This window comes from Squalius cephalus (assembly GCF_949319135.1).
Source record: "Squalius cephalus genome assembly, chromosome: 12".
Taxonomy (NCBI): Eukaryota; Metazoa; Chordata; class Actinopteri; order Cypriniformes; family Leuciscidae; genus Squalius; species Squalius cephalus.
Window position 1 is genome coordinate 34,996,165 of NC_137133.1, and position 12,928 is coordinate 35,009,092.

The 12,928-nt window shown below is 37.9% G+C and overlaps 1 protein-coding gene across 3 annotated transcripts in view; it reads right to left on the reverse strand.

The window, feature by feature from the left end:
* The window catches only part of kif13bb (kinesin family member 13Bb), a 49,562-nt gene that overhangs the window by 28,747 nt on the left and 7,887 nt on the right, over positions 1-12,928 (reverse strand). For all 3 annotated transcript variants that reach the window (XM_079887973.1, XM_079887971.1, XM_079887972.1), the window contains exons 4-17: positions 10,683-10,695; positions 10,449-10,509; positions 9,861-9,953; positions 8,752-8,932; positions 7,796-7,883; positions 7,574-7,708; positions 6,014-6,126; positions 4,059-4,170; positions 3,538-3,750; positions 3,341-3,451; positions 2,257-2,391; positions 1,938-2,068; positions 1,252-1,338; positions 546-730 (exon numbers count right to left, since the gene is read on the reverse strand). In XM_079887973.1, coding sequence (XP_079744099.1) covers positions 546-730; positions 1,252-1,338; positions 1,938-2,068; positions 2,257-2,391; positions 3,341-3,451; positions 3,538-3,750; positions 4,059-4,170; positions 6,014-6,126; positions 7,574-7,708; positions 7,796-7,883; positions 8,752-8,932; positions 9,861-9,953; positions 10,449-10,509; positions 10,683-10,695 — 1,658 coding nt within the window. The remainder of the gene's footprint in view (positions 1-545; positions 731-1,251; positions 1,339-1,937; positions 2,069-2,256; positions 2,392-3,340; positions 3,452-3,537; positions 3,751-4,058; positions 4,171-6,013; positions 6,127-7,573; positions 7,709-7,795; positions 7,884-8,751; positions 8,933-9,860; positions 9,954-10,448; positions 10,510-10,682; positions 10,696-12,928) is intronic.

A 12,928-nucleotide genomic window follows, 5' to 3' on the forward strand; every position in this document is an offset into this window, starting at 1 on the left:
CTTTTATTTTGGATGTGATTAATCGTTGTTGTGATTACAATAAGGAGCAAAATTAATTAGCCCATTATCAATTTAACCATTAATTATGCAGCATGACGAAAATGTGACTAAGTTTTCATTGACTAAAACTCCCAGAATAAGGTTGACTAAATATGATAAAAACTAAAAATGACATTTGACACAGGACTAAAGGCCCTTGCACACTTCATTCTTTGTAAGTGTTTTTTCGTATTCGTAATTCGGTGGCTCTGAATTGTCAAAACACCATTTAAAGTGCTTGCTACGGATGCCAAAAACGCAGAAAATCGAACCCGATCCGAATTTTTTTATGACGGACGAAAGTTTTTGAGGCAGTGTGTAAGCGTGATTGACATAACGCGAGGTTGTATTTATTTTTTAAAGTGTGAAAATTTCGGACGCGAATTTCGGACCTTGTGTGCAAGGGCCTTAAGACTAAATTTTAAAATAGCTGAGAAAATGAACACTATTTTGAAAACGCTTATATTGATTGTTACAGTTTGTGTGTTAAGCGACATGTCCCTCACCATTGCTTCCCAGCGCTTTCATCATGACTTCTGTCTGTGCAGACTCGAAACTGAAGCTGGTGTCACTGGAGCCGTGACTGAGACGGTCTATGTCCACATCTAGACTCTCCGGGTGAAGACCAGCCTTCATCACAGACCCTTCCTCATCCTCCACGCCAACACGATACATGTTAGACACGCTGATCCTGAGAAACACAAAGAGAAGACACCAGTCAGGACGCACTTTTACACATTGTTTTTGAGAGGAAATGACCATATTTGGATCCGACAACATTGCACAGGAGAGAGAGAGCTTTCCAACGATGTATGTGATGACAGGGAGCAGACAGCGATCGTGGAGCAGCGTGATGATTTACAACGACAACTTTTGTTGAATTTAGGAGAAATCTACAGACGCAAATAGACAAAGTGTAGTAAAATAAAGATCTAAATGTGGATTTTGGACTTTTTTTCACCACAAGTCTTAAAGAAGACATGTTATCGAAAACAAATAGCCCAAAATCTCAAAATTGACCAGTGAAAAAGTTTTTTTTTTTTTTTTTGCCTGCCGTGTCTCGCCTTAAAAAGAGGACACATAAAATGGCATCTTTGAGGATTTTAATCCACCAGAGTTTTTATTTTAACAGACACCAAATCAAATCGCCTGATCAGAAACAATTAAACCCAAAACTCGCACTTGACCAGAGTGTAAATGCGTCTCGCTGACCTGAAGAAGTGGTTGTTTCCCCAGAGGATTCGGTCCCCATGATGCAGCTGGACAGGAGACGAGATGACCGCTCCATTCACACACGTGCTGCACACAGAGACACGCAGTGTATGAGCCATCACATGTACACACATTATCACTTGCTATAGAGCAGAGACGGACTGAGACATATGAATATGTATCACACAGAACATCAACATTTTAGGTTTAGAGCTTATGTAATACTGTTAATGCAATTAATGTAGGTTTACACCCTGTATAAACAATATTTAGTTCATTATAATAGTTTAGTTCATTATAAATATCTTATATAATTTAACTTTATAATTGTATCTGTGTAGTTTAAAATTACAATTTACAATTTCTATACAATACAATTACTTTACAATAATTATGTTTTTTAATATATATATATATAAAAATGATAAAATGTTGCTTTGGCAATTAGCTGAAATGATACAAATTTAAGTTTATTTTCAGTTAACATTTTATTTCAAGTAACGAAAATGTTTTTTCATGGCTTTAGTTTTAGTTAAGTATAATAAACCTGTTTGTAATTTTAGACATCATTTATGATGGTTTTTTTGCTCATAATTCTCCATATGTGTAAATCAGTGTGTGTGTGTGTGTGTGTGTGTGTGTGTGTGTGTGTGTGTGTGTGTGTGTGTGTGTGTGTGTGTGATTACCGAGCGTTTCTCTTCGGGGTGAGCGTGACTCCCGACTCTAGTTTGATGTCGATGACACAATGCTCCGACTGAATCGCCAAACCACACAACTGAATGTCCTGAGAGTCCGCAGAACCCACACGAGTGTGTTCCTGTGCATATACACACACAAATGGAAATACAACCCTTCAAAACATGTTGCTTTCAAATTGAAATCATTACAGCAGATTTACCACTTACACATGCATATATTTTACATACATATACATGTGTGAATTGTTATGCATGAAATGTTCAAGCTGAGAAGGTAACACTAGTTTTCATTAATCCGTGTCTGTACCTTTAAGTAATACACAAGCAGCTCGTTGAGGGCAGGGTCTGCGTTCAGATTGACCAGGAAACATTTATCATCAATGACTCGGATCCCAGACGACTGCAGAGAAATTCCCAAACTTTCCAGCTGCTTCTGTCGCTCCTAGAGAACCAGACACATTCAATTCAGAGGACAGAAGCCATTGTGTGATTTGCTGACTGTCCTGAGGAGTTTTATCATTTCTTTAAATACAAAAAAAACAGACAAAACCCCCATACCCACAATTATAACAAAAAAGATCAACAATTATACACCGTAAAATATGCACTGTAAAAAACAGCTAAATTTAGCGCCCGCCACCTTTTTCATCAGCGTATTTTTGAAAAAAATCATTTTAAAATAGTCTTCGTTAAAGCGTTATAAGCCATGAACCAAGCCAATCAGCAAGAGTTGAATCATAACATTACAAACTTTGATTTGAAGCAAAAATAATAAATAGAAAATCTAACTAGAATACAAAGGTACTTCACGGCTTTATTGAGGGAAAGAACTACAATCCGATAAAGCATTGAGAACGGCATAATCGAATTAAGAACAATGAAAAAATATAAAACTACTAATTTACAAATGTTTATTATTTATATATATATAAAAAATAGTTTAAGTTTATTGCAAAATATGCATAAATGTATAAATATGGGACATATACATAGGAGTGGGCAGAGCTAAAGAGATCTTTTGGAGCATGTTGCTTGTTTCAACTCTCTGATTGGTTTAATTTTCTGTACAGCATCATGGGTAATGTAATTTTTCACTAGGAAATCCACAGTTAAACACCATTATTTTAAAAATATGCTTAAATAATGTTGGCTGATGGCTTCAACAGATCAAATGCTTTAAATTAATAACCTCGTAGCTTTAAAGGCCTATTAGTTATCATTCAAAATCAATTTCCTAATGGAAGTTTTTACTTCTGGAACTCAACTTTAGCTCCAGTTTATCAGGAAGTGAGGATTTTGTGGATGGAAACGGTGCTTTGTTAAATTCGCAACTTTGGATGGAAATCTAATGTGACGTCAGACGCACATCCAGCGTCTTGTGTGTTTAATACCTGTGCGATCTCCTCCGTCTTCCTGAGTTTCTCCTCCCAGCTCACCATCATCTCCTGGATCAGCTTCTCAGACTCCTCCAGTCTGTCTTTCAGCTCAGGAGCTTTCATTGACTTCACACACAGAAAAACACTTCTGAATGCACTAGAGGTCAAAGTTCATCTCTTTAACACAGCAGACAGGTGTCAGTGTGTCGTACCTCAGCCTCGGTCAGCTGACTGCGCAGTTTCTCCACCTCTTCTCTCAGCTCTCTGATGATCCTGGCGTTTGGATCTTCGTTAACCACAGCGTGATTGACGATGCTTTTGGCCCGGTCGGCGTACCGTAGCGTGGACAGAGTCTCGTCGTAGTTGTCGGCCGCTGGACTAATCGTGGCAACCATAGCTGTGCGACTGTTGCCTCCTAAACTGTCCTGACATGCAAAAAAAAGAGGAAATTACATCAGAAAGTTGTTATCTATGCCAAGCCAATCTATGGCATATTTTCCATAACAACAACTCAAATAGATGTGTTTTTACACTCAAACAGTGCATTTTAAAACTTCTTTAGAAATTCTCCTTTTGTGTTTCACAGAAAAAATAACAGCATACAGGGACTGACTGACATGATTAGAGTGAGAAAACAATGACAAAATCTGAATTTTGAGCCAACCTACTCCTTGAAGACCTAATAATTAGATTCTTACAAGGTGTGCAGTGTTAAAATAACGCGTATCGTCACCTTCAGTAACCATGTGAGCACCGAGTCTCTGTAAGGAACAAATTTACTCTTGTTTCTTCCTGCGCCCTGCTCCGCCAATGCCGAAATCACCAGTCCGAGAGTTGTGAGAGACCTGAACACACACATTAGCACAAGAATACACTGAAATATGTGTAAATGACAGTGTGTTTGAGTGAAACCTGAAAATATGAAGGGATAAACAAAAATAGTGTCTAAATGGACAAATATCAGGGGCCGTATTCACAAAGCATTTTATCTCACCACTACGAGTACTCCTAAATCGCACTAAAAGATTTTAGCTAGGAGTTTTCTCTTAAAAGTTATTCACAACACCTTTCAGACCTACTCTTAGTAAAGAAAAATGACAACTCCTAAACTAAGAGTGAGTCTTCGTTGCTATGGATGACGTCATTACTCATGCACGAGCTTGACTGAAGTGACCACCTTGATTGGCTGATGATTGTAACGCGGGAATGATTCCAAACACCGCCCCTACGATGATGAGTGACAGGTGACAGGTCTGAGAATGCGTGCGCTACACAAGTAGTGCGAAGGACGGAAGATGATGAATAACTGAATAAATAGCCTAAATGAATAAAGAGTAAGCCAGTTTAAAACTAGATTAAAGACGCATCTCTTCAGCCAGGCATTCATATAATACTTTTAATCTTACAGTTAAATCCGACCTCTAGTTCATAAACGCCAGAGGAGAACTGGCCCCCGACTGAGCCCGGGTTCTCCCAAGGTTTTTTTTTCTCCATTAGGTCACCTGATGGAGTTTTTCGGTTCCTTGCCACTGTTGCCTTTGGCTTGCTCAGTTGGGGATATTTGGGAATATTTAATTTAATTAATCAATCAACGATACTATTGATCAGCATTACCAAACGTGGACGTTCCACTAGAAACAAACATTGATGTATTGTTTTATTACTGTGAAGCTGCTTTGATACAACCTATGTTGTGAAAAGCGCTATATAAATAAACTTGACTTGACTTGACTTAAGGCAAAACAAATAGCCTATAGCCTAATGAAACATATGGATTGATGCAATATCTTTGCAACATTATTGAATTAATCTGTCACTATATGCCTCTGCCTACGTTTGCAAAGAGAAGAACATTTTAATTTGATTCACAATGAAACGTTACAATTAGTTTACATGCAATGAGTAGCCTAGTTTTGGTTGTTGTTGGTGGTGTTATTGCATCCCTAGTTATGCCTACAATGCAGAATTGTTCCCTCGCGATTGGAAGCTCCTGTAGCCGCCGCATACGCATTTCAAAACATTGCAGCGTGAAATGCCACAAAAAGCGGTTTGTGAAGGTCTTAGTGAGTTAGGAGTCCTCTCGACTTCTTTTAAGCTGTCCCAGGCTTAGGTACTTTTAGGGCTAAAATGCTTCGTGAATTACTCTTAGTCAAAAAAATTAGGAGTCCTAAAGTTAGGAGTGACACACCCATTATTTTTAGGAGTTGCTCCTAAATTCGCCAGTTAGGAGCTACTTTTAGCCTTAAAATTCTTTGTGAATACGGCCCCAGATGATTAATCGAATTAATTAATTTAGGAACAGCAAAACTCCCCAACCTGATATAAAACAAACATGTGTGTGGTTCACTATACTATTGGGACAAAATGGGGGGACGATATTGGGACATTTTTTGGTCCCCATGAGGAAAACAGCTTATAAATCATACAGAATTATGTTTTTTTGAAAATGTAAATATGCAGAAAGTTTTCTGTGATGGGTAAGTTTAAGAGTAGGGTTAGTGTAAGTGGATAGAACATATTTTGTACGGTATAATTCATTATGTCAATGGAAAGTCCCTATAAAACATGGAAACCTGTGATTTTGTGTGTGTGTGTGTGTGTGTGTGTGTGTGTGTGTGTGTGTGTGTGTGTGTGTGTGTGTGTGTGTGTGTGTGTGTGTGTGTGTGTGTGTGTGTGTGTGTGTTTAACCTGTTAATGTTGCTGCCTTCTTTGAGTCTCTCTCCTCCAGCTCCGGTTTTATCCGCTCTTTCACTGCCGGCCAGATCCACCAGACTGAGTTTACTCACCTTCTCTCCACTCGTCTGAAAGAAACATTCCAGTCTATGACAATAATACAGCCAGTAGATCTGTCTTTTCTTTCAAGTAAACATGAAATGAAAGTTGCAACCAAATTTACTAGCATATTGTGATGCATTTTCAAATGAAACGACTATTAAACAAAACAAAAACAAAAATTACCATAAGAACAGTAGCATGCATTAAGAAAATAACTAGTGTCAAATTTGATTTCATGCTGACTTTAACTGTGATATTTTAATTCCTATTATAGTTTTTATTACTATTTTTAATTTGTTTTTATATTTTATATATTCATTTATTTATTTTAATTAACTAAAAGTTTTATGAATTTTATTGTTTTTGTCATTTTTACTAGTTTTTGTCCCTTCTACATATTTTTTTATTAATTTCTTTTTCCAGTTATAGTTAACAGTTATTTCAGTACATGAAATAAATGAAAGAAGAAATAAATGAAAATAATTTAAAATAAATGAAAGGAGAAATGGTACTTTGGCAACTAGCTGAAATAAAATAAGTTTAATTTTTATATTTTATTTTGGTTAAGTTTATCTTCTTTCAAGTAACAAAAGTTTTATGGTTTTATTTAACTATCATAACTCTGCTTTAAAGCTGCAGTGTGTGATTTCTGCATTACTAGTTAAACCACACTTGAATAGCGAAGAAAATAAGTTATTTTTACATTTTCATAAAATGCAAATGTGATGCAAACATTTCTTTAGCAAATATAAATATCTATCCATTTGCTAAATTCAATTAGTTCCCCTAGTGGTGCTAAAATAACACACTTCACCTTTCATTAAAAGGGTTTAAAGGTGCAGTAAGCAATTTCTGAGAAACACTGTTGGTGTTTGAAATCAACGCAAACAAACACACCCCTCCCTTCATTGCTCCTCCCCCAAAATGCATAAACATGCAGTGCAGAGTGGATGTGTCTTTATCATAGCTGAAGCTATCAAAACTCAACCTCTGCGTCCGTTTTCAGGCCTTCCCGCTGAGGTCTCTCCAGCACTGGAAAGCTTTTATAATATTAACACAGGTCCTAAAGCTCTTGCCTGATCATAACCCTTCTTTTTCCACTGAGCCAACTCAGTCTGTCATGAGTGGGACACGCCCCCTACTGCTGATTGGCTCACTTACTCTTCCTCCCTCATCATGAGTGGGACACGCCCCCTACTGCTGATTGGCTCTCTCTCTCCCCTCCCCCATCATGAGTGGACACGCCCCCTACTGCTGATTGGCTCACTCTCTCTCCTTCCCCATCATGAGTGGGCACGCCCCCTACTGCTGATTGGCTCACTCACTCCTTCCCCATCATGAGTGGACACGCCCCCTACAGCTGATTGGCTCACTCTCTCTTTCCCCATCATTAGTGGACACACCCCCTTCAACAGTGTTTCTCAGAAATCTCTTACTGCACCTTTAATTTGATGACAGAGATCTGCGTCTCACCCCCGTCTTCAGGTCTCTGAGCGTGTGTGTTAGAATGATATTGAAAACGGCATGTGACCGGCTGCTCTCCTCGTTCATGTTTGTGGCCGCCACAGTGCGGGATTTATTCCCCTCCGACATCAGAGACTCGATGTCCTGAAAAACAAAAGAAGGACATTCACAAACATACTGTTTTAGCGCTGAGAGCATTAGACTGGATATTCATGAAGGTGTTGGAAGAACCTTGTAACTGGTCACAGCGAGACGGGACAGACCGTCTACATACGGCCCCAACACATTATGCTCCCGGACCCTCAACGCCTGCCGGCTCCTGAGAGAAACATCACAGCAATTTTTCATAAGAGCCAACAATATTTGCAGTACACATTGCAAAATTTAATTCAAGCATATTAAGCATTTTAATTGTATAATTTTTACAGGTTTTTAATGAATGCCGGAAACCTAATAGCAAGCAAAAAAAGAGATGCTTCACTGGTGGCAAAATGGGCTTTCAATAAAAACTTGGCAGCCTATGTAGTAGAAAGGCGAAAAAAATTGAAATCGGTTCTACACGACTAAAGAAAACTAAGAAAAAGGAGAGAAAACTACCAAATAGGTAGGAAAACTTCAACACCCATAATGCACTGGGCATATTGGCGTCCAAGGCCACACCCAGTCTGCTCCTATTGGATAGGCTTAACCAGTCTCAAATATTACCCTGCTTTACTAGGAAAAACTTCTTAGCAAACTTTTAGTCATAATGGTGTCGACTTGTATTGTTCCTGGGTGCAATAATTCAAAGAGTACACATTTAGCGGGAGTGAGTCACTTTCAGTTTCCAGTGAAGAATTCGGCATGTTGTAGGCTGTGGATAAAGTATCGTAAACATGGAGAGAACGCTGTGATGGAAAATCAGAAAAACCTCCATGTTTGCAGTTAACATTTCAAACTGGATGACTACAAACACAGAGTTTTAGGCCAAACCGAGGGAGAAACACTGAAAGAAACTGCCATTCCGACAGTTAAAATGTCCGCCGGATGATGTGCCCTGGATTTCTTGGCCCAGGTAACACAGAGAAAGAGTAAACATTGTCCATTTACATACACTACCAGCATTGTAACAATACAAAGAGGGTTGAAAATCAGCGAACTTGCACTTTTAATTGTAAAATAATGTGCATGTAGTTGTTCATCCTCACCCTTTGGGATCTAGAAGATCTCGGACCTTCTCGTTGTAGATCTCCATGTACGAGACCTCCACGGTGAAGCTCTCGCCCTCCCTCTGCTCCTGTACGGTGCGCTCAAACAGAGAACTGCACAGACGCGGGATCAGACCCGGCTGCTCGGACGTTCCCATCATCGTGTACGACTTTCCTGAGCCTGCAGCCAATCAAGACAAAGAGGGAACAGCGGGAACCAATCAGAGATCAGCTCTTTGTTTAACCCTATAAAGCAAAACCGTATCACATTTGATACATACATTTCTAATTTGCTGAAAAACATGATGTACACAATCTACCACATGGCATCTGTCAAACATTTTTATCAAGTAAAAGGCCTTTTAGTATAAAACGTCCACCTTCAGTTTGTGGTTCACGTGTCTTTTTGATGAAGACTTTACTGAATTTTAAACGGTAAAGTAAGAATCACTTTTATATTGTTAGTAATATTTCAAGGTGAACACTTACTGGACTGAAGCAACTTATGTTTACTTGATTATCCATTACATCTTTTTTCATTCATGTTAAAGTGCATCAACTATGATCCATCAGGCTTTTGAGGAACGCTTATTTGTTCATCTCTCAATCTCCATCATATTGCATTGCATTACATGCACTCAAGAGTTTTGATCATAACACTAAGCATTTGCATATCACCTCGCTAAGACATATTACTGGGAGATATAGAGTGACGACTGATATTTATATGACTTTATGCAAGTATCTGCTATACTGTTATAAAGATCTCATTTATTTACAAGCTATCAGAATTTCATATTTTGGCCATACAAATATATCTGCATCAAATTGAATATTTGGGCTCTATATTATCACTATATCATATTATATGAGCCATAAAAGCATAATTGATCAAATATGATACACAACATAAAACACACATGCAAACATTTTAAGATTTTATAAAGAAGTATTTTGTCTAAAAGTACAATAAATTGTTCCTTAAAAAAAAGAATTTCATATGTCAGGTTTTACAGAGTTAAATATGTTTTATTGTTCCGGTTTTATTATTTTGTTTAATGCACAGCCATTTTACACACTTTTTGCACAGATAGCCGTCCTAACTGTACCTGTTTGCCCATATGCAAATATACAGGCGTTGTATCCTTGAAAAGCGCTGTCCAGAAGACTCTCTCCAAGACACTGAAACACCACATCCTGACCTACAGGTTAGAAATGACAAAACATAAATAATCATATTTTGCACATGAGAATAACCGGCATCATGCATTAATAAATCAATTGAAAATACTGCAGAAACATTCAATAGAAGTTTATCAAATGCCTTCAAGTTTATCATCCGTTTACTTCCATTGAAAGTGTCTTTCTGTAACTGAGATTTTTGGTTTTTCTTATTAACTGAAAAATTTGTAATTAACAAATGCAGCAACTGCTTATAGAGCTTAACGTCTTGAACCTTGTTTTTTCTTTTAGAGCTGATAAACTGCAGATTTGATCAAGTAGTTTTACAGGTTTGTCTTTTCTTCAGAAAAGGAAACACATGCTGGGAATAATGATGTCTATAAGAGTCTCTATTGTCAGCATAAATGATGTCTGATGATTCATATCACTGCAGTATAAAGGTATAAACAGATTAAGAGTTTCCATAATGGGAATAGTCATCATAGAGAAATGCATTATTTTTAATATCAACAGACCTGCAAACTTGGCCGCTTCAGCCTCATCTATAGACCAGAAGCAATAATCATATGCAAAAACCTGAAACGAGACATCGCAATCTTGAAATGAGCCGTCTAAATGTTCAAGAGAATAATGACTTTACAAATCCAGTTGAACATGTTAAGTTAAACCCTTTTCTGTCATGGCAAAGTGACAAAGCTTTTGTTCACATTAATGTAATGCAGAACATGAGATGGCATGAGAGAACTCACCTTTGGTTTGTTCCTGTATTTACAAAAGGACAGACAAAAAAATCACACATTAATATTAGATATATGCATCACTCACCCAACACATAGACAATACAAATAAAGAATCAATGAGTGCAATATTTCATGTTTTCAATATTTTCATAATTCAATGTGTTACTTGCTGTTTCTTTGTAACTATTTGTAAAATGTATAAGTAATTTAAGAATGAAAATAGTTAACAGTTTCAAAGTAAATCCTACACCAAATGTTGATTTAAAAATCTCTCTCCTTGAGTTTTCATAAGCCACATTCCCACTGTTTTTGACCAATTCAATACGACTATAAAAGAATAATAATTACTATGATTTTGTGATTATTATTATTATTATTATTATTAAAAAAAAGAAACATTGTAATAACATTATTATACATCATGTGACACTGAAGACTGGAGTAATGATGCTGAAAATACAGCTTTGATCACAGGAATAAATTACACTTTACAATATAATCACATAGAAAAGAGTTATTTTAAATTGTAATTGAGTGTGTGTGTGTGTGTGTGTGTGTGTGTGTGTGTGTGTGTGTGTGTGTGTGTGTGTGTGTGTGTGTGTGTGTGTGTGTGTGTGTGTTAGTGTGTGTGTGTGTGTGTTTGTTAGTGTGTGTGTGTTAGTGAGTGAGTGTTAGTGAGTGAGTGAGTGAGTGAGTGAGTGAGTGAGAGAGAGAGAGAGAGAGAGAGAGAGAGAGAGAGAGAGAGAGAGAGAGAGAGAGAGAGAGAGAGAGAGAGAGAGAGAGAGAGAGAGAGAGAGAGAGAGAGAGAGAGAGATAGATAGATAGATAGATAGATAGATAGATAGATAGATAGATAGATAGATAAGAGTGTGTGTGTGTGTGTGTGTGTGTGAGTGTGAGTGAGAGAGTTTGTGTGTGTGTGTGTGTGTTAGTGTGTGTGTTAGTGTGTGTGTTAGTGTGTGTTAGTGAATGTGTGTGTTAGTGAGTGTGTGTGTTAGTGTGTGTGAGTGTGTGTGTGTGTGTGTGTGTGTGTGTGTGTGTGTGTGTGTGTGTGTGTGTGTGTGTGTTAGTGTGTTAGTGTGTGTTAGTGTGTGTGTTAGTGAGTGTGTGTTAGTGTGTGTGAGTGAGTGTGTGTTAATGAGTGTGTGTGTGTGAGAACATACCCCCTCCCCCAAATCTCAGATCCCCCACTGAAGGCCATTGTGTAATTCGCACTCTGAAATATGTGCAATATCTGAGGACAAGCTGAACCGTGTGTGAGAATTACACAATGAAACCAAATTCTTTACACCTCCTTCATCTCAAGGTTTACTTGAACTAAAAACCACCCTGAAATCATTAACGTGACAAGCAGTATCTGCATAAGTGTCCTGTCTCTACTTGCACTTCATAATGAAGACACAAGTTTGCTGCCAGGGATAATTATGGAATTTGAGTAAACTTTCTTGAATAAGCCTGTAAAACCTGTTCGCACGCCAACACTGCAAGTTACAGCAGAGGAGGCTCATGACTAGATCTCCGCTCAGAAACGGAGAAAGGGTTGGACACAACCGAGGAGACTCAGGTGACCTGGAACACGGCCAGATCTCTGAGAAAACAAACACACCCTTTGTAAAGGAGGAGACATGGAAAAGGACTGAGGGAAAGAGAAAAGATGTCTGGTCTTTAATATAACAGTTTGATGCATGCTGACATATGACCAACACAAAACCCAGAGCGGATTATTTCCGTTGAAGGACAGACAAACTGCTGGATCAGTGACTGTGAAATCAAACACTGGTGACTGATGAAGGCTCTGCTCCAAAACCAACAAACTCCTCTTTGTGTTAATGGAGCAAAGAGACCTGGCACTCAAAAACTGAGGCATGCAACATATGCATTGACAAAAATGTCAGGCCATTCTGAAATAAATAAAAAATATTGCCTCAAATGAGTAAAAAAAAAATACAATAATGTTTAGACTGTTTAAACAAGCAAAACTGTTTAACAACCAATAGAAATCCAGCAACATTATTTAATTGAACATTTATTATATTGGCTGGATAACTAGTCATATAAAGAAACCGCTAAGAACACCTTAGCAGCCAGCAACCACTCAGAAGACCTTAACAAACCCATAGCAACACTCTTGTAACCACCCAAAAAAATCTTAGCAACTCGCAACCTCTGAGAATAACACAAAATTATATAGCATAATTCCCTAGAAAACACACACATAGTACCTTAGCAACACCCTAGCAACCGCCCTGACCACA